At 35.0% G+C, this 20,477-nt stretch overlaps 3 protein-coding genes across 4 annotated transcripts; 1 reads left to right on the top strand and 2 right to left on the bottom strand.

Annotated features, from left to right (window-relative positions):
* On the top strand, window positions 1-9,406 carry SWAP70 (Pleckstrin homology (PH) domain-containing protein). 2 transcript variants are annotated; one of them, XM_022042760.2, is made up of 11 exons: window positions 1-128; window positions 340-543; window positions 651-764; window positions 1,079-1,140; window positions 1,240-1,323; window positions 1,425-1,456; window positions 1,580-1,661; window positions 5,308-5,536; window positions 5,970-6,197; window positions 7,803-8,095; window positions 8,686-9,406. In XM_022042760.2, the coding sequence occupies exons 2-11, from the start codon at window positions 520-522 to the stop codon at window positions 9,041-9,043; spliced, it is 1,506 nt and encodes a 501-aa protein (XP_021898452.1). In that variant the 5' UTR covers window positions 1-128; window positions 340-519; the 3' UTR covers window positions 9,044-9,406. The 2 variants fall into 2 exon arrangements, with proteins under 2 accessions (XP_021898452.1, XP_021898451.1); XM_022042759.2 differs by having other exon boundaries at window positions 340-764.
* Window positions 9,407-10,627: 1,221 nt separating this feature from the next.
* On the bottom strand, window positions 10,628-11,721 carry LOC110815107 (glutathione S-transferase F9-like). The gene is made up of 3 exons (XM_022042761.2): window positions 11,506-11,721; window positions 11,368-11,416; window positions 10,628-11,247 (listed from the first exon to the last, which is right to left on the bottom strand). The coding sequence occupies exons 1-3, from the start codon at window positions 11,647-11,649 to the stop codon at window positions 10,793-10,795; spliced, it is 648 nt and encodes a 215-aa protein (XP_021898453.1). The 5' UTR covers window positions 11,650-11,721; the 3' UTR covers window positions 10,628-10,792.
* A 2,265-nt stretch (window positions 11,722-13,986) lies between these two features.
* On the bottom strand, window positions 13,987-19,297 carry JASON (aspartyl/glutamyl-tRNA(Asn/Gln) amidotransferase subunit). The gene is made up of 7 exons (XM_022042607.2): window positions 18,940-19,297; window positions 18,497-18,545; window positions 18,246-18,325; window positions 17,509-17,711; window positions 16,183-16,948; window positions 16,021-16,103; window positions 13,987-14,371 (listed from the first exon to the last, which is right to left on the bottom strand). Exons 1-7 carry the CDS (start codon window positions 19,111-19,113, stop codon window positions 14,266-14,268), a joined length of 1,461 nt encoding a protein of 486 aa, XP_021898299.2. The 5' UTR covers window positions 19,114-19,297; the 3' UTR covers window positions 13,987-14,265.
* Window positions 19,298-20,477: the final 1,180 nt, after the last annotated feature.

The following is a 20,477-nucleotide window of genomic DNA, read 5'->3' as shown; positions in this document are numbered from 1 at the left end:
TCTTGTCCCCGCAAAATCCACCTGAATACTGTTGGATTCAAGATTCGCATCGCCCATTTCGGCAATCAGATCAAATCTCGATCCATAGCTGTTTCTTTCTCGAGTCACGGGAATCTCCTTATTCCCAAGTAAGTTTCCTTTTCTAGTATCTTTTCCAATTCGGCTATTAGAGTTTTTTTAAATCCCCATAATATACATAAATTAATTCATAGCATAATTACAGAAATATCTCATGTATTATTTGTTTTTATTTTATCTAATTTTTTTTATCTTCTGATTTTGTGTTAATTTAAAATTATTTTTAAATATATGTATTAATTTTCATTATTTAACCATAAGGACGTTTCGAAAAAAAGAAACGTATTCCTTCGTCATCATCAACTGAAGTCTATGGAGCAAACCTAACAGTCTTTTCAACCAAAAACCAGATCGTCAAATCCCCTGAGAAAACCCTACAATACCATCAAAATCGTAAACTCCTGTTACTTTCGGAGATTCGCAACCTCCCTGATTTACTATATGGCTTCAAACGGTGCTTCTTCGGTCAGTCATTCGCTCTCTCTTCCTCAATACTCACACGCACGCATGAGTTGTAATCACACATATCCATGATCAATGCATATTTTGATTCATTTTGGGTGATCATGAAGGAACGGGGAGTACTGGACACTACGGAGAACAGCTTGGAGAAGATCAAACGGCAGTTAGCTTCCGGCTCTGGCCGGAACTTGTTGCAGGGTCCACTTCTCAAGCGATCAGAAACTGTATGATGCTATATCTTTAATTCCTTTTCTTCTTCCTCGATTTAAACCTTCTGTATTGCTATCTTTGGCCAAATCTTGAATTACTGTTAGGTTTTCTCTGTAAAATGGCTATTCGTCCCAAGCTTGGACTGTTTAGTTGAAATTCTAATTAAATTCTTATAATTTTAATTCATTAACTCCATTCCCCGGTTGGCCTTCTTAAAGACCAGCTTTTGCTTAAGCTTTCATGTAGTACTTTTGCTTGTTTAGGTTTTTAGCTTTTTCTTGAAATTTGGATTTCCCACTGTATTTCAATTATTTTTCTGTTTTAATAGCTGAGGAAATGGAATGAGCGGTGGGTGATATTGGATCCAACGACGGGGAAAATGGAATACAAGTGAGTATACGAAATAAATGCTAGCTTCTTTCTGTCGTAACCTCATTCTGGTAGTGGTTGTGTTTGAATGTTCAATTAACTATTTTAGACATCCTTCAGGACTAGGCGAAATGATCCAGCCATCAAGGGTACAATTATATTTGATGCTAATAGCACGATTACAATATCTCCAGTGAACTTTCAGTAAGACAGATTCTTCCTGGTTAACCTTACATTTTCAGCTATGTATTTGTTTGAGGAATTGATTTGAATGATCAGTAAGGTCTATATTTTATCTAATGCAGTGGACTTCCTAAATATGATGGCTGCTGTTTCTGTATCCTCATTCTTCTAGAATATAGAAAGATGTCAAATTGATCTCTTTTGACTCGGTTGATGATATCATTGCCAGTTTTTTGGATTTAAGTGGCACCCAACATTTGTCCTTAACTATGTTTAGATATTGGGACTCCACAGAAAACGGATTATTTTCTATGTGCAGAGACTCCTGGTGCTGCTAGAGCTTGGGTATCTACGTTACAGTAAGCTACTGGATCTTCCTCCTTGTAATGATGCATGATTTTGGATCTTTATTTTCTCCCCAGTCTTCTGACATATTATCTACATTAGTGGTTTGAGTGGCTTATTTATGCGGTGCAAGGTGTTTAGATTCATTCTGGTTAAAGAGTAAGTCCTAAGATGTCTAGATCATCCTTTGAAGTGCGAAACTTACAGAGAGTTTTTGCTCCAAACATAAAGAATTCCAAAACCAGCTTACTTCTGAAAGAGCTTTGAGTAAAAAACTAGAAAAACTTATTTTCCCATTTCTTTAACCAAATTATAATTATGAAAACAAAATACTATATATAAGTAATTTTTAACTTAAAGCTCTAATTTACTAGATACTCAACAATTTATTAGAGTCTAAAAGCTATAAAAAGAGTCAAGTATTTAAAAACTTTTCTTGCTTGAAGTACTACGAATTAAAAGCTCATTGGAGCTGAAAGTCCTATGCACGTAAAGCATCAAATATAATAAAGCTAATTCAAATAGCCTCATGCTCTTGGGTATCCTTAATTTTTGCATTATTTGGGTAGGATGACATTTAAGAATGTGGTAGAGCATTTATTTGGTTCAAGTTGGAGAACGAGTAAAGTGCAAGTACTCTGGAGGTCAAATAATGTTGAATTTTTTTTAAATATTATCTTTTTCCATTGAACTCGGAAAATGTTAACTATAAAATTCAAAATGCTGTGAATTGTTATTTATGACTCTCTCGTGCTATGCTTGACAATTCATTTTGTATTTCATGAATTTTTGAAGATTAACCTATGGCGAAACTTCTTAGATACAACAAGTTCTGCTTTTGTCTTTTGCTCTCAGAGCATTGTAGTAAATATGCACCATATTGGTCCATACAGGTCGATACACATTGTACTGTCGTAAAAATAATACGATATAGATAGAAATGTTTTGTTGTTGGTTTCCAATCCAACCTAAAGTTTAGAGGTCCAATAACCAACCCAAAGTAAGCTATTTTAGTCGTTTGGTTTTGCTTTTTAGTTTGCACCAAATAACTTAAACCCCTACTTGACAAGCAAAGATTTACTCATCTCGATTAAGGACTTGATGGCGAGCCCACTAGATTCCATGACACCAGATGGTAGCATTAGTTATTATTTGAGTCATCCTCAAAAAAAAAAAAATTGCAAGATTTAGTTATTATAGAAGTTTTAATAATAAGGTACCAACAGAGTGCCATCCAAATACAAAAGAAGCTTCCCAAGTTTAGACTAGAAACCAAAGTATCAATGAGGTTCCTCAGATCCTCCTCTTAGCTATGAGGTTGATCATTAAACAAAAAATTCATGGTCTGAAACCAGTTTTCTGATGCTAAGAAAAGTAGACTAAATTTTAGGAGAAATTTGCACACCTGAGTGTTGTCCTAATGCTGTAATTCATTCTCAAACCGAGTCACTAACTGCCTAGGACAGGTTCAGTGAGGACAAAATAAATCCTGTGACTATAGGTGGGAGGCTATAGTCACGTGATTTTTTCTCTATTTGGTGCCTTCTTTGTGTTTTTCTTTTTGTTTTGATTTCCTTTTATTCTAGCTGGATATTTTTATCCATGGTTCTTTTTGTAATGCTTTCTTCCTTATCTTAATGAGTTTTTTTTTTCTGTCCAAAAAAGAAGGGAAAAAAAGAATCTGTAGCCTTATAGTCTCAACACAACAAGGAAGGAGATGATTAGAGAATTCACTTACCTGCAAAAGTATATTACACCCATTGATGATGAACCTTCCTGACTTCCTCAAGTTGTTTAGTGTAAAAGTTTTCTCCCACATGACCTCCAAAGCAAAGAAAGGCACACGGGAGCAGTTTTTTTTCTTTCAAATCTGCTTCCTAGGGAATCTTTAGACATTAGCACTTTAAGAAAGCAGGTTGAGGTTGTAAATCTCTATGCTTACGGGTTGATACCCTCTTTTTTGGTACCTTATTAATATACACGTTACTTTTTATTTTTTTAAAAAAAGAAAGAAGGTTGAGGTAAAAGGATCTAGAAGAGAACAATCTATCTTTCGAGTGAGGCCACATACGAACAGCAAGGTTAGATTAACAAGAGTCCAGGAAAGTCAGGAGGGAAATCATATAATTAATCTCTCAATCATTAAGATTTTGCAGCAGAGATCCCATAGTAGAGGAGAGTCGCCATTGTTGACCAAAATATCCCTAATCAAAGCTCCTTATCGACAGCAATAGCAAAAATGTTGAGGAATCTAGTTTTGAGGGACTATTGCTGCACATTGGTCTGTCTGAAAACTTCATGTCTGACCATTACCAAGCCTAAACAACTGTAAAATCAAAGGACTTGCTTTCCTTGCTAATCCAATTCCAGAGGCTAGTATCAGAACTGTGACTAATTTAGCTGTCTTACAATCTCTTCTTTGCAGCTCATACTTGGCAACGGTTACCTCTCGCCATTAGCCTTTGCGACGGACATGAAATTCCACAACCACTTTGCCTGAAGGGCCTTGTTCATGGCTGTCAAAAATCTAGTTCCAAGACCTCCTAGAGCAAGAGGTCTTTTCAAGTCATCAACGGCCACAAGGTGGTAATGCCTTATCTGTTCAACTTCCCCCGTAGGAACTGGAACCCCATGGATTCCTGACCTCTTGGTAACTTTAATAGGGATAGGAATAACACTGAGCAAATTGGTGAGGGTACTTTTTATTGGCGTCAGTCTACTGCCTTTAGAATGATAAAGCGTTTTCTGGCCAGGTCGTGCTAATAGCAAGTTTCCTAATGAGCAGTATCCTTAAACTTAGCACCCAAAGGCAAACCAAAGTATTTAAGAAGGATAGAAGGAAACCAACATTCCAAATGATGCAAGGGTCTCCACTCTAACACCTGCAGACGTTGCAGGATGATTAAACACTATCCTAAACAATAAGACTAAAACCATGTAACTTTTGTAAATCTATAGGGTTGTACTTAAGTGACCAAAATAACTCAACACACTAACTAACATTTTACTTTCTTGTTTTTCCTTTTTGGCTCTTTACTCTTTCATTAGACGTTCTTATGTACTCTAGAATGCAATGTACTTATGTGTGCTATCAGATCATCGTTTATCATTGATTGCTGATAACCAACCATTAAGAACATCACCAAATATCAGTTGTTTGTAAGACCACCTATAATTGGGATGAACTTAGATATTGAGGAAGCCCATAGTATGGCATATTGAGATTTTTGTCCACCTTCAACATACTGACATACTTCACCCATTGTTCATAACTTGGAAAAAGATAAGGTTTAAATCAAATATTTTACATCATCTGTCTTTTTCTTGATCCTCAAGATACTGGGATTGCTAAGTTAATCAGCATCATTTAGGTTGAAAGATCTTTTTATGGTGCACATATGATATGATACAATATGCATTCTTAACTCAGGTATTATGGAAGTGTAGAGAGGAATTTAATACTATATACTAATTACTTAATGCTCATTCTTTCCTTCATCCTTTCCTTGTCTGGGAGGGTATTTCGTTTTTGCTAGCTTTTGCATGAATGTGCTTCCCCTTTGTCAGCCATGTAAATTGCAGATGTTTATTACTAAGGTCTTGATTTTAGTTTTGAACTTAATCCTTGACATCCCTTTTATTTTGCCTTAAAACCACCAGCGCATCACAGTTGGTTCTGAAGGCTCATAAAGAGGCTGTGAATTCGTTGAGTGGCAACGGTTCAGCAAAATTAGGAACAGTGGCAACAGTTGTTGCTGCTGCCAATTCAACAGCCTTGGAATGTTCTAAAGAAATTGAAGCAGCTATGCAAATTTCACTCAGAAATGCACTAGGAATGGTTAAGAATAGGTCAGTTGATGGTCCAATGGACGATTTGGCAATCATGAAGGTAAGTTACTAGTTGCTTTCTTGAGAGTTTTAATTAATTATTGAATGTCTACTTGATCTTTGGTTGAATTTTGTAATAAATATCAAATATGTTTGAATATTAAAAAGTGAAGTGAAACCACGAACTTGAAATTATTGCAAGAAAAGGCTCACATGATGAGATAAATTTATTTATAAGAATAAACTAGGATGGGATTTACTTGCATCCTCAGAAACATAGATTCATGATTGAGCATACCCAGATATTGAACCATATAGGATTACTGGGTCAACTAAATATAATAGACTAGGCCTAGCTACATCGCCACTCTACAGAATACTTTCTTGTTTCTCTATTTCCTTTTCTGATTAAAAATAGGCATTTATTCACCAAATATCTTTGTTTAACTTATTTTATATTTCATATTTGGTCTTTTATCTTCTCATATTTGTAGGAGACCTTACGTGTTAAGGATGAAGAACTACAGAATCTTGCTCGAGACCTTCGTGCACGTGATTCGACAATAAGAAACATAGCAGATAAGCTATCTGAGACGGCTGAAGCTGCTGAAGCTGCAGCAGCTGCAGCTCATACAATGGATGAACAAAGGAGAATAGCATGTGCAGAATTTGAGCGTTTAACAAAAGACTTAGAGAAGCAGCTGGATGCAACCAAGTTGAAGGTAGTAAGAGTTCTTGTTTCTCTAATTATCCATGAACAGAAAAATGCTATTTGAAAGAAATTTTGGATAAATGAGCTCCTTATTCATTAAAAAGGGTGTTTAGGATTGTTGAAAGAAATGTCTTTTAGGTCACTTAAAGCATTTGGCATTTTAAGTTGCCTATAACAATTTGGTGCTAATTTAAAAAATAAGCAATTTTGTGTAAGAGGGTCAAAAATTGTTTGATGACAGAAACACTCCTACGAAGTGTTAGAAACATTCCACTTCTTTTTGGATAAAAAAAGAAGATTTGTTAAGATAAGTGGAGAAAAATGCAATGGAAGCATGCTCTGCTTATTTTTATCCTAATAAAGTCACTCTTAATTACCTAATAAGAGGATGTTTGGTTTGTTTGAGTCAAACCAGGTTATAAACTTGTTTAGAGAAAACAAAACTACATATGTGTTTGTTTTGTGTTTTTTGGCTTATAAGCCAATAGCTTAGAAATCAAAGGACAAAAAAAGGCTAGAAAACCTTTTTTTTTTTTCTCTGATTTATAAGGTATGTAACAAAGTTTATGTGGTCTTTTATTTTTTCCCAAAATGTCCTTATTAGAAATAAAAAAATTCTTGCTGATGAGTTCTTATAAACCTTTCAACTTTTAAGTATTCTTATAAAACATTCATTCATTAAAAATACACTACTGAAATAAAAAACAATTAAATTCCTCTTTCTCCTTTTCTAGTGAGAGAAATTCCTGTCTACCTTTTCTCTCTTTTTTTTCCCTACTGGCTGTTCCTTTCATCCATGTCTTTCCTATCACCAAGGAAGTTTTTAGTGATAGAAACGAAAAATGTTGGTTTCTGTCTTATAGGGTGGGGTGTTAGGACATTCTCATGATTGCTTAGAATAGGATTAGGGCCAATTCTCTTTCTTTTTCTTTCGCCTAGAGATTCATGTGGTTGTTCAAAGCTCAGTGTCAGTTTTTCTTGGTGTGTGGTCACAACTCTTGAAATCGGGTTTGGAATTAGGGAAATCTTCTGTAACCTTGACATCGTGTGCCATATTTCTTGGTCATTCTTGCTATACTTGCATAGAAGGATGAGCTTTGGCGAGAGATGATGTTGGTAGGTCAAGAGGTGTATCTCTTCTTCTTTTGCTTTGTTCTTGCCTTTTTGTTTTTTTTTTGCTTTTATGATCAATGGTGGCCTTCTGATTTCTTTTCTACTTCAAGATGTTTGGGACAAGGGGATTCTTCATCTACATTTCTCTTCGTTCTGGTCATGAAGGCCCTTCATCGGGTGATCAAGATGGCCAGAATTGGTAACTTGCTCCAGGGCTTGCAGATGGGCAGTGGTCAATCAATAAAAGAAATCTGGTTGTGAATGATACTCTTCTCTTTTACAAATCTAAGAGGGAATACTTGGTGAATATTAAATATACTCTTATGTGTTTTTAGGTTGTGCTCAGTCCAAGGTAATCTTGAAAAGTTTGAAATGGTCTCTCAAGGAAGATATTCTTGGTCATGATCATGGGATAGCCCTTCTGATATTCTAGGATTCTTATAATGATTCTTACTACTTACAAACTAATTTAATGTTGCTGATCTGGATTTGGTATCTGTAGTTGAAAGAGTCTGAAGAAAAGGTTATGGCACTTTATAAAGAAAGAGATCAACTGATTAAGCAGAGAGACTCTGGTTTTCATGAGGCACATTTATGGCGTTCTGAGCTTGCAAAAGCTAGAGAGCATGTAGTCATATTAGAAGGAGCCGTTGTGAGAGCAGAAGAGAAGGTCAGGGTTGCAGAGGCCGATGCTGAAGCTAGAATCAAGGAAGCAGTACAGAAGGAATCAAATGCTTTGAAGGATAAGGAAGAGCTGGTAGCATGTGTTAGTATATTGCAGGCACAGCTTGAAAGGTTTGACATCTAATTGCCTTAATCAAGACATACTTTTAATCACTTTTTACTTCTAGGAACTGCTGCTTATATCTTTAACTTCGAGGAGATCTCTCTTTCCATCCTCTTATTAATTCTGAGGTCTTGTGAGAAATAGTGATATCAAAAGAGATTGTGATAATTATCTTAAATAATTTGTTTCAAAAAAGAAGTTAATGGAGTATTGCCAAATTACGAGCAAGAATTTTGGGGAGACCCGAGTAGGCTTTGATAAGACCGATTCTCTTCTAAAGATTTTCTTTGGTGTTCCACCCATCCTCATCTATATATTCTGAGGTTGAGAAACAAGTTGAGGTTGAGGGGCTAAGCTGACAGGACACTTAAAAGTTACTCTAGCAGTTTGGTCATTTCTTCTTTCTTGAAGGTTTTTCTGTTTTTGGGGAAATGTTCTTTCTTAACGCTAAATTTGACAATATGTTTTGTAGTTTTACTGCCTGTACATGAACCTTTCTACATCTCTCTTTACATCACTTCTTTATTAGCAGTTTTGAGGCTTTGAAGACCAGACATTTGTTTTAAGGGAAATTATGCTTAATGGTGTTTGTTAACAGGCAGCAGATTGACACGAAGCAAGTTTTTGAGGAGAAGATGGAGGCTTCTAACAGTAGCACTTCTCTTCCCATTACGAAGGATGTAGATTTATCTGAGGAGAACGTGGATAAAGCTTGTCTTAGTGTTTCTAGGGTGGTTCCGTTGCCCGGGGAGAATGTTGTTCACATGGCAGTGAATCAAGTAAATGTCCCTCCAATTGGCGAGGGTGAGTGGAGTGATATTCAGGCAACAGACTCAAGGGTAGAATATGTAAGAGAAATACCCCCTGCAATGGGAGGCAGCTTGGATATTCCTGTTGTTAACTCAGCAGCTAATACGCACCCCGATCAAGGAGAGAACTCTTTTAATCAGCCTTGATTTTGTATTTCGTTTACAGATCTACACAAGAACATTTAGAATCACAATTGGAGGTTGATTGTGTATGAATTTTCCCCTGTTCTATCCTCTTATAATTGCTGGATTGCAAGACTGCATTGTGTCAATTATGATATGCGATGGAGGATATCCCTGACTTGTTTCAAGTGTAAGGGCATAACCACCGAGGTTCTACTCAAATTGTGTGTATACAGAGCTTCATTATTTGAGTTGTTCTTGAATTCATTGTAATTTCTGACAGTTGTTGTTGGACGTAAACACACACTTGTTCTACATATTAGACATATGTACAATGAATTATAATTTCTGATGATTCTTGTTGAAGGTGAAAACTTAGTTGTCCTACATATTAAGCATTAATATATACAATGAATTTGAGAAAATAGAAGTTATTTTTTTGCAAGTGTAGCCTTAGCTTATGGTTAAAGGTAGTAGCATCCTCGGTTTATGTTTGATATGATGGGTAGCACCTGGTGGGTAAAACCGAAAAGGTTTAAGTTCGGCCTAATCCCTCTGACTTCAACTAACTGATGAGCTTTCTAGATGTTTTGGGTGAATTGAATTATGACGCGGCGAGTGGAAGGCGAAGACCGGGCTGGAGACGATAACTAGACACTATAAACCAAGCCGAAGACTATTAAGAATGAACGAGAGATGATGGAAAACTTGGCTTTGCAACGAAAAAGGTAAACACCGGAGGAGAGCAAAAAGGTTGGATGAGGTGAAAGAAGGAAAAAAAATAATGGGTGAAGAGTCGGTAATAAATCACAGACTCTAAAGTTATGAGAAGTACTCTTACAGATAGAATGTGAAATTTTAGTCGGTTCTTACATGATATCCCATTTCCACTTGTGATATCGGTATGGTACATAAAAATTATAGCCTAGAATACATAAATTTATAGCTGGTAATTATCCATCATTTATATATATATATATATATACATATGTATAGCCTATTTAATTATTGAATGGTTTCACTTAAATCTATGCTTACTATGAACTTTGCATATGCCTCTCACTCACTTGACCCATGTTGACAATTTCTGCCAACATGAGTTTTCACCCATCACTCCATTTAATATACATATACACACACACACACACACACACACATAAATGGGTTCCTTCTTGGCTTCCCTTCTCAAGGTTTCCCAATGTCCTTCTGCATTTTCCCTATTGGTTTCACAACCTTTATTTAATAGAATAATATTTTAATATTTCGAGTGTATTGATTGATGTAAGATTAGCTTGGACAATCTAATAAAAATAGAGACTCTACCAGGAGGAGGTATAAAATGGTGGGAATCTAAAAATAATTTTTCATTCCAACAGCTAAAAAGAATTCTCTTTTTCTTTACTATAATCATGAAAGCTCCTCATCCACACCTTTAATCTCTACTTTTTTATTATTTGTTTTTAATTAAATTTGCCCAATTCATTCCGAGTCCTAATGGACTACCAAAGGAAGAAGAGAATCAATCCGGCTGACAAAAACACCTGGAGGCATTGATTTTGCTGAGTGTAATTTAATTAAGCAGACTGCAACTCAATCAGAGGAAGAAACTACCCTCAGAATCTTAATTTATTTATACATATCACAGACACAGAAAACCGCAATCCAAGACTTCCAGAAAGAAAATGAAAAGGGTCATTAAACATAGTTGACTCTCAAATTGTTGCGACCAAAAAAAAGGAAAAGAGCATTTATTGGGAGGATTAACGCAATTGATCAAAGGGGTGGTTTATAGAGGTCCATCACCTTCTTCCAAGATGGTCTACTGCTAATATCATCCCACCAAGCACTCACATGCTTCCTCTCACGTATCATATACTCCTTCCCCATTGGGCCAACCAGGTACTGTGTGAAGGGCAGATGGCTGAGATCCGCCAGACTGACGAAGTCTCCACCTAGGTATTTGCTCTTTGACAGCCTCTCCTCGTAAATATCCAACACCTTTCCCAGCTTCTCTTCACTCTCCTTTATCAGTTTTTCATCAGCAGGGAAACCAAGAACTGGAGCAAACATTATGTGAAGTGTCATGTTGAAAATTGGCGGGTTGAACCAGCTTGCCTCCACGTCCAGCCAGTTCTCCACCACTGCTCTTTCCTCTACGCTCTGCCCGAGCAGATCAGGTCCCTGCGACTTGTATTTCTCCGCGTAGTACCTCATGATCGCTCTTGATTCTGCACAAATATTTAACAATCACTTCAGGATTTCACTTCTCTATCAATCAAACAACTGAAGAAAATCCCTAAATGCGTTGATCAAAACTTGATCCCTAAAAAACAGAGGGAAAAACTTACCAAATAAGACAAGATCTCCATCTTGGACAAGCGGAACCGTTCCAAAAGGCTGAATCAGATCAGAAACCACCACGTTAGACTTGATGTTAAATAAAGCGAACAAGAAAAGGGAAAATATATAAGAGTAAGGAGGTAAACCTGTAGTTTGAGAAAGTCAGGATGCTTATGCTCTCCTTTGACGAGATCAACAGGAACAGTTTCGAATTCAATCCCCTTCTCGACGAGGACGACGAGAACACGCTTTGGAGAAGCATAGGCAGGACCGTACACCTTAACCACCATGTTTGAATTGAATGCGAGGACGAAGGTCTGAGAAAATGAAGTGAAGTGAAGTGAAGGGAAGTATAAGCAGCGGACGGGGTTTTATAGAATGGGGCTGGTAGGTGATGAGTGCGTTTATTTTACACGTGAGTTTTGCAGTGACAAAAATCTGAAGCACGTGCCATTTTTCCAATCTAGGTAGGTGGAATGCCTTTTTTTAAATATTATTTTAATAATAATGAATTATTATTTACCTCCTTCCCTTTTATTATTGGAGTTAATTTAATTTAAAAAATAATTTTTGAAATTTATTTTATTATTTTTAAAAATATAATTACATCCAAAATTTTTATAAAAAAAAATTGTAAAATATATAATTACTAAATTTAGTTCCTAACAATTTGAATAAGACAAGTGGGTGATTTCATATTATAAGATAAATCAAATTATATATTTTATTAATGAGATTTTTTGTAATAATAACAACACTATATCTCTCTTCTATATAGTTTATTTTTTTTAATTAAAAATTTTGATTGTGTATAGTATTAAATATAATGGTTTTTAATATTAAAAACTATATTAATTAATTTAAAGTGATTTTTTAAATTGTTAGTAATTTAAATTTATTAGAGGTAATTCCATGTGAGCAAATATGGAATATATGCACAATATTTTTCTAAAGTACAAAGATTAAAAAATTATAAAAATAAAGATAAATAAAATTAAATAATAATTAGAGATGTGTGGCTGTCGCATAAAGTATATAAAGTAATTTTAAAAAATTAAAAAAAAAAATTGGGTGTCTATTTATTTTTTAAAAAATATTGGGTCCGCCAAAATAAATTAAATAATTTATAATTAAAATTTAAATTATGATTTTTTATATTGCGATTTAAAAAATTATCATCTTCTTGGTCAATGTAGAGAGAGAATTTCTGACATTTGACTGCGCATCTGTCCGAATCTCAATACCCTAATCTCTCACGGGATGTAATTTTCTCAGGTTTTCGTGCCTTTCGAATCTGCCACTTTTGGATTTAATCGAAGAAAAAGAATTTCAATTCGGGGAGTTTTCGTGAATGCTTTTCACACGAAATCTGAAATTCGTCCCCGAGACGGAATCGTCTGTTTCTGAAAGTAAATCCAAAAGTCGGAAGAATTTAGAGAGAAAACCAGAAAGAAGATAAGGTTGGGTTGATGAAAGAGAGAGAGAGAGAACCTTCAGAGCTGTAAATCGCATCATCACAAGGCCGGAAGAGGGAAGAAGAATTGAGGGAGACGATGGGAGGAGAGAAGACGAGCAGCAATTTTTTTGAATTCAGATTGAAAACTATTTGATGTTAAAAACAGATGTCTTCATGATCCCCATCAGGTTTTCTTATCCACATATTTCTCTTGCCGCTTCAGAAGTCTTCTTCCAAACTCTCATCGCTTCGCCGCCTATTGCTTCTTAAAACCCTAGACATTCACAGTCTTAACCCACGCTCTATATATAAACTGCTATCTAGGGTTTTTCTCGAGCCAACTCTTTATCTCTCTAGTCATTGAATTGACCCTTTTGTCCTTTGCTAATATTTCACAATTAGTATAAAACTATAACCAACACAACTTATAAATTAATTAATCTCAAGTCTGAGTTCTCTTTTTGAAATTGGTATTCCATCTTTGCCCTGTCTATACCCCAATTGTATTTCTTTGTTTCCGCTCAACTTGGTAGTTATAAGAACATAACTCGAAGTGCAATTTTGGAATTGGCATTCCATCTTACACTGTTTATATCCAATTGTATTTCTAATGTTTGAACTCAACTTAGTTATAAGAACATATAACTCAAAGTGAACCAATCACAAGTTTTGAGTCTTTCAACTCAATTCTCAGGTTCTTTATTGAGATTGATCTTCCATCTTACCCTGTTTATACCCAATTCTATTTCTCTGTTTGGACTCAAACTTAGTTATAACAACATAACTCTGAAGTGAACCAATCGCAAGTTTTGAGTCTTTCAACTCAAGTCTCAGTTCTCTTTTGAAATTGGTCTTCCATCTTACCCTGTTCATAACCAATCGAACTGAACTTAGTTATAAAAATATAACTGAAAGTAAACCAATCACAATTTTTTTGAGTCTGGCAACTCATCTATATCCTTAAGAACTTATAATTTTTCAAGGAATATAATAATCAATCAACCTGTAACACTAATTTTTCCAAAATAATTTTATTGATTTATTTGCAAAGAAAAATGAAGCAATATGTCATGGGTTGAAATCAAAGAGAAATCTGTGATATGAATTCATCTTTGGTTCTTCCATGTAACATTTATCATGATTCCATAAATGCAAAACTGAAATCAGCAAATAAAAACCCAAACCTGTAGAAATATATGTGCATCAATTACAAGTAGCTTCTTCCTCACCTGATTTTACTGACTGACATAACAATGTCTTCCGCGTACAGCACAAAGAACTCAACAGTACCGCTCAAGGCAAACCGACTATCATACTCTCATGATGTCAACTTAAAATGTGAGTTCTAACTCAATTACATTGACACATCAAATACCCAGAAAGGCTTGGTACGATAGACATATTTGTGAATACCTGCACCTGAACAAAAAGGGAACTCACCAGCATGCCATCAGAATGAAACTACAGACTTAGAGTTCGTTGAAGGTCGCAGTTGTGATGAAGCAGTGTCACATTCTTCAGCATCAAAAGCAACTGGAGTATGGCTGATGTGCTTCCTGGAAATAAAACTAAATCTTTAGTCTATGCAACAGCAAGCAATTTTCGGCAATAGAAACATTAGCCCCCTGATTGTGGTGCTAGACACTTCCAAACATTCATTTCTTTATTCTCAAACAAGTGTGTTCCTGTAAGTTTGAAACCGACTTGTTGGGTACCCCTATTCTAATATCAGTAATATTGTGAAGTTTGTAAGGCTTATAAATAACGAGAATTCCATAAAAAAAAAACAATAAATTAAAATTCTGATAAAACTATTAAAGGGATACATGTAGAAGAACTTTTCTAATTTTTAAAGGCCACACTAGCTCGACTTATTCTTTCTCAAACCAGATTATAAGCTATTTTAATTTACAAAATTAGTCAAATTAAATATAGTCCCGGCCATTTCCACCCTCTTCCCTTGCTTACATTTACACTTTTGTGCTAAAATATTAAAATTAATTCTCATATTATTTTAAAATACTTAAATTGATTGATGTATTATTTTTTATAATTTTAACACCTATATTCTAAAAAAGTTTTGATTTACTCTCTAATTATTAATGTACTAATCCCGAAATTTCTCAAGAATTCAGTTTAGATGATATGGCACGGATATGGCAAAGCCCAACCTCCATTCTGAACCGGCGCTGATGATGAAGTAGCCGGAACGCCCTAGTCCCCACCGTCGTGGCTCCAAGACAAGTGTTTATGCTTGGCTCCTATCTCCTGCGATAACTGCTTGGCTACGATAACTACAGCCTCCACCTTGAGATCCTACGGAAATTGCCTCAACTGGCTGTTTGAAAAAGCTCTACTAATCATGGATGACCTCGAAATGAAAGCAGACACAGTTGCAGAAGCAATTGCGAGATTGTCGACTCCGACGATATTGATGACGGTTCCCAGCTCAACCGCAGCGGAGAATGATACTGTCATCATCTTTGAGATCAAGGGTGCCTTCGACGAACTTGTCAGCGGAGTTAGATTCATCACCGCGGGGGGGGGGGGTCCCAGAGCTCAAGGCAGATGCTCCCCCGTAACCAATGGCTATGGAGGCAACATGGTTTCTTACTGCTACTATAGCTATTGTTGGTCGGTGAAGTGATGGAGAGAAAGCTCTTGCAAGATTGCAGTGAATTGTATTTTTTTTTCTTAATGGTTTTATTTTTATTTTTTTATTTATCAAATATCATATCATAAGACACCTACCATTTAATGTTAATATTAATTTAACTATAATATTAACATGTATTCAATCCTAGTCCATAATATTTTTACTAATCATACTAACAAACATTAATAGTCAACGACTAAATTAAAAATTTTTGAAAATATATAAATTATTGTTAAAAAAAATATTACATTCACTAGTCTAAATATTTTAAAATAATATGGGACCAATTTAGTATTTTAATTGTTTTTCGCAGAGGAATTTTAAAGAAAATTGGACGGGCACAAGGAACGCTGATCCAGGAGCCTAAGAATCCTCTAAAATAGACACTAGCAAGTTTGCAACTTGGTTCTTCTACCACTATTATTTGGCTCCTTGGTTGTTTAAGAAGTGTCTAGCGGGTCTAAGCCTTTTACTACTCTTGATACCAGCATCATAAAGTAAATTCTGTAATGGGAATATTGAATGCAACAGATGAAGAAGCAAACATACCTTTGAGTGATTAAACTCTCATCAGAGAGTGCCTTCTCTAACCTCTCCTCAAACGGTGTTGCATGCCAACTCACTTTCTGATCCTGCAAAAGAAGCAGCATAGATGTTCCATACCTCTGCTACGAAAGCTATAAGAAAAAACAAGGCGAAAACAAAATATACCTCTTTGTATTTATTGGTTGAGTTTGGGATTCCATTCCCATCCCACCACTTATGTGCGACGTGAGAAGATTCATCATCTTTCCAGTGTGCAGCGACCATTCCAATAATTGGCCTGTCACCGGGAGTTCTGCCAAAAGGAGGAACCCTGCTGGATATAGCCCCTATATTTTGATTCTGATCATCACAAGCAGAAGGCTGTGGCTTCAGCCACGATGACAAGCTAGCTTCCACCTTCAATTCGTTCGTAGCTGTAATTTCTTTTACCACTACTTCTGACCCTGGAGTTTTACCTTCTGTTTTCTCAGTAGGATGTTGAAGGTCACCTACTATCTGGATGGAATGAGAATCTTCTTCCTTCAGTACTTTCAACTGAGACATATTTTCAATTGGGTTCATCACTGAATACACATACTGGGACCTGATTCGAGTCTTCCCATTCCCTAATGCTTCCAAGCTAGTGGGGAAAATAGTTCCAGGTGTCTGCATCTCATCAGATAGCTTTAACGGAGTTAAATTGGGTGACTTTGATATACCAGGTGATTCAGTTTTCTTTGTACTTTGCTTAACATATTCAGATGAATCTTTAAAAAAAGAAACATCAGAATCACATTCAAACCGGACAGATCGATTCTTGCCCTGAACATTTGCAGCTGGAGGTGTGAAGTCAACATTTTTATTAGTTTGATCCCTCAACTTTGCATCAACACTTCCTTTCTCACTTCCTTCCCCAGAGCTGATTCCTGAGTTCTGGACACTGGATATACAACTGTGATAAAAAAAAATAATTAAAAAAAAAAGAAATTGTATCAAGCACCTGTCAAAGCCAAATACTTTCGCAGAAAGGACGTCTGGACATGCAAGATGCACCAGACAAAACCAACTATATACAAATATAGGACCTTAACCAGTATATAAATGAAAACGAATGCTGAAAACGTAAGAGAATTAATTCTACTATAATATTTTAAAAAATTGGAGAAACACCTAGAAATTCTTTAGAAAATTCTAGAAGATATAGATAAATGTAAAATCATTTAGAGAGTTGTGTAAAGATCAAGAAAAAAGAAAGATTTATATATTCTTCCTAAGACATCTATCAGCTTGAAGAAAGGAAAAGAACTATCATTATCCACAATCTCTCAATCTCAAACCTATACCACCCATAAACAAAAATTACAACCACAGAATCATCATATAGCACTCACACTTCACAAAATATTGGTTAACCTAGTGCGTTTCTCTGCTCAAAGTAAAGCAAATTCTAGATATATCAGTAAACAAGACGTGTATCAACCAGCTTGTAAATTTGAAGTCTAGAAGTTTAACCTGTGAGGAGAATGCTCAGAAGAAAGTGATTCCCTTCCCTGTTCTTCACCAAATTTTTTTGTGGATCGATTGTGAATATTTGAATGGGATACTGAAATTTCTGAGTCTGTGTCACAAGTAGGGGAAATTTTTAACTTGTCAAATGCTTTCCGAATTTCAATAGGAGTCTCTGGTATTGTGCCACAAGCTTTAAGAAATTTGGCCTGCAGACGAAATTTACAAAATAAAATTGAAGAAAAAAAAAAAAAATGAATGAGTTGCAGAAGTCATGGTGGTGGTATCCACAAACATTTGGGATGTTGTAGCCTGTAGGCTTCTGATTCCTACAAGAATTGAGATATTTTAAACACTAAAGCAGAGTGCACCAGCCTATATATATACATAGCACACTACCAATAATAAAATCTTTTAAGTGAGCTTATTTATAAACCACATTCCACATACATAATACAAACGCCAGAGGAATCTTCTAAAATAACATAATAAATGATAGAGAACTTTTCCCAATTAGTTTTGCTCTTTGTATCAAACTCTTGTTGCAGAAACAGGACATCACTAGCTTAAGAATATCCCAGTCATGAAAATGAAGAACTGAAAGTACCACAGGTCCACAAGTATCCGTTTGTTTATTCTCGAGATATCAATGATAGTTCAGGCAGTATTCAAAAGTTAATATAAATAGAGGATATTATTTCTCCAAATTGAAGAAGAAAATGGAAGCTTAATTATAAACAAACCTCATCCTTAAGGCCCTTGTCAATCTGTACAGAATCCAAACAAATAGTACCCTTATCGGTGCTTAAAGATTCTTCGTTCTCTGGAATTACAATTGAGGGGAGAAAAAAGGCCATTGGAAAGGGAAAAAAAAACAGCAAAAGAAAGAGTGAAACCTTTGTAAGTACATTTCCTACAAACAGGAGATCTTACACCAAACTAATATACTGGAAAACCAATATGACAGCGTATCCACCAAAAAGGCCCTGATTACCTTCGGATAAAAACAAAGAGGATAAACGATTTCTGGATACCACAACTTCCTGATACAGATAAAAAGGAATTAGTAATAAGCATGAGAAGTTCACTGACCGTCCATCTGGTATCGAAGAAAATGTAGAACAACCGAGCTAAAATTTCTTAATCTAAATTCTAACACAAATACAAACCAAACACCACAAATAAAAAATATCTCCATTTCCTCTATCTCAAAAACGATCGAAAGTTTTCAGTCTACCGTACATATCTATGAAAGTGCAATTAAAAATCAATGTATACTGGCGATAAAGTTAAGAGAAGTATCTATCTATGAGTTAATTCATGCGCGGTCCTATTAGGAGAAAGACGGATGGAAGAAAAGAAAGAAAACGCATCTTTTTCAAAAAATTTCTCGGCAACCAAACGGAGATAAAAAGGAAAAGGAAAAGGAAAAATTACTGTGGACTTGTTCGAGCGAGTAGAGCGAGAAACGAGGTGAGTTCGAGAGCGATCGTCTCTGACACGAAAGCAACCAACGAAACAGCCCATGGCTCTGCACACCGATCTGTCAAGAAATCTAAGCACCGATCTACAGAGTAGCGCAATTTCATGACCTAGCAATCTGCATATCATATCATCAACGTCTCGATTCGCTTCTCTATGGCGGTGTGTATGATTAATTATTGGCGATTAACGAGGGGAAAACCCTGGATTGTTTCTGAAGCTGTAATAATCTGATTTAACACGGAAAGAGAAAGATAGATGGGGAGAGTTGTTGGGTCGCTTTTGAAAATTTGAACTGAAGAAACGAGGGAACGCTCCGCCTCGCTATTTGCTTAAATATAGCCCCGAGAGTATGGTAAAAAAGTAAACTCGCCATCTACGTCCGACACGTGGAAGTGTCTTTTTATTGTAGCTTCAAACTTTTACCGCTGACCTCTTGGAAACCGCTAATTAATTAAAAGGCGAATTTTCGAACTAATAACGCTTCTTTGGCAATTTAATATAATTTCTATATGTAAATATATATATATATATATGTGTTGTGGAGGATTTATGGCATCAATATATAAGAAAATATAATAATTTATATATTTTTATTGGTTAATTTCTTTTTATTAGTCAAGACAAATATTGAAATGGAGTTTTAAATTGGGTATAATTATTCAAAATAAAATAATTACTTTATCTTGACTTTTTTAAGTTTTTTTTTTTAAATTAATTTTTAATTAACTTAGTTATTAACTGACTCCATGGATAAGAATATGTTATTAATATAACAAATTAAAATTTTAAGTAGGTAATGATAAAATTATAATTTTGTTATTAATATATGTTAAAATATGTTAAAATTACAATTTCAAGGTATTGTATTGTTTATAATATGTGGGTTTAATATAGATTTTGATTTGCATATCATACCATCAATTTAATGAATTTGTTTAAAAGTTATAAAATATAGTTAAACAATATTAGGTCTTAATATATCATTAGGTTTAAATATGAGTTTGTAACGTACAAATATCATTTTCATAATACTCTCATTTTATGATAGACAAATGAAAGTTGTAAAAATTTATTAATAAAAAAAATAGTTATGATTCTCGAATTACAAAGTTATCATGTTTATTTTTTTAAAATTTCGTCACTAAGATAAAAAAATGTGTTTCAAAACACCGTGTTAATTCAGAAGATTTTACCGTCAGATGCGAACAAATTTTTTGCGATGGTTTCAGATACGTTTTCGTTTATATTTCTCATTAATTCAATACAATAATGTATGCTTAAATTTTACAGATTTACGAATTTAAAAAGAATTTTTATTCTAACACATCAATCTCTCGAACTCAAATTACGAATGTTTAAAAATTTATATTAGAGGTTATCAATAATACATCACTTGAGTACTTATATAAAATTCAACAATTATACGCAATAATACAGGATTGAGGTAATCTTTGACCTTCATTTCTTGAGTGCTCTTGTGATACTTGTGG

The sequence above is a fragment of the Carica papaya genome, chromosome 3 (assembly GCF_054855325.1).
Source record: "Carica papaya isolate Zhongbai chromosome 3, ASM5485532v1, whole genome shotgun sequence".
In the NCBI taxonomy this organism is placed as follows: domain Eukaryota; kingdom Viridiplantae; phylum Streptophyta; class Magnoliopsida; order Brassicales; family Caricaceae; genus Carica; species Carica papaya.
The sequence above is the reverse complement of the archived record's forward strand: the minus strand, read 5'-3'. Positions and strand labels throughout refer to the sequence as shown.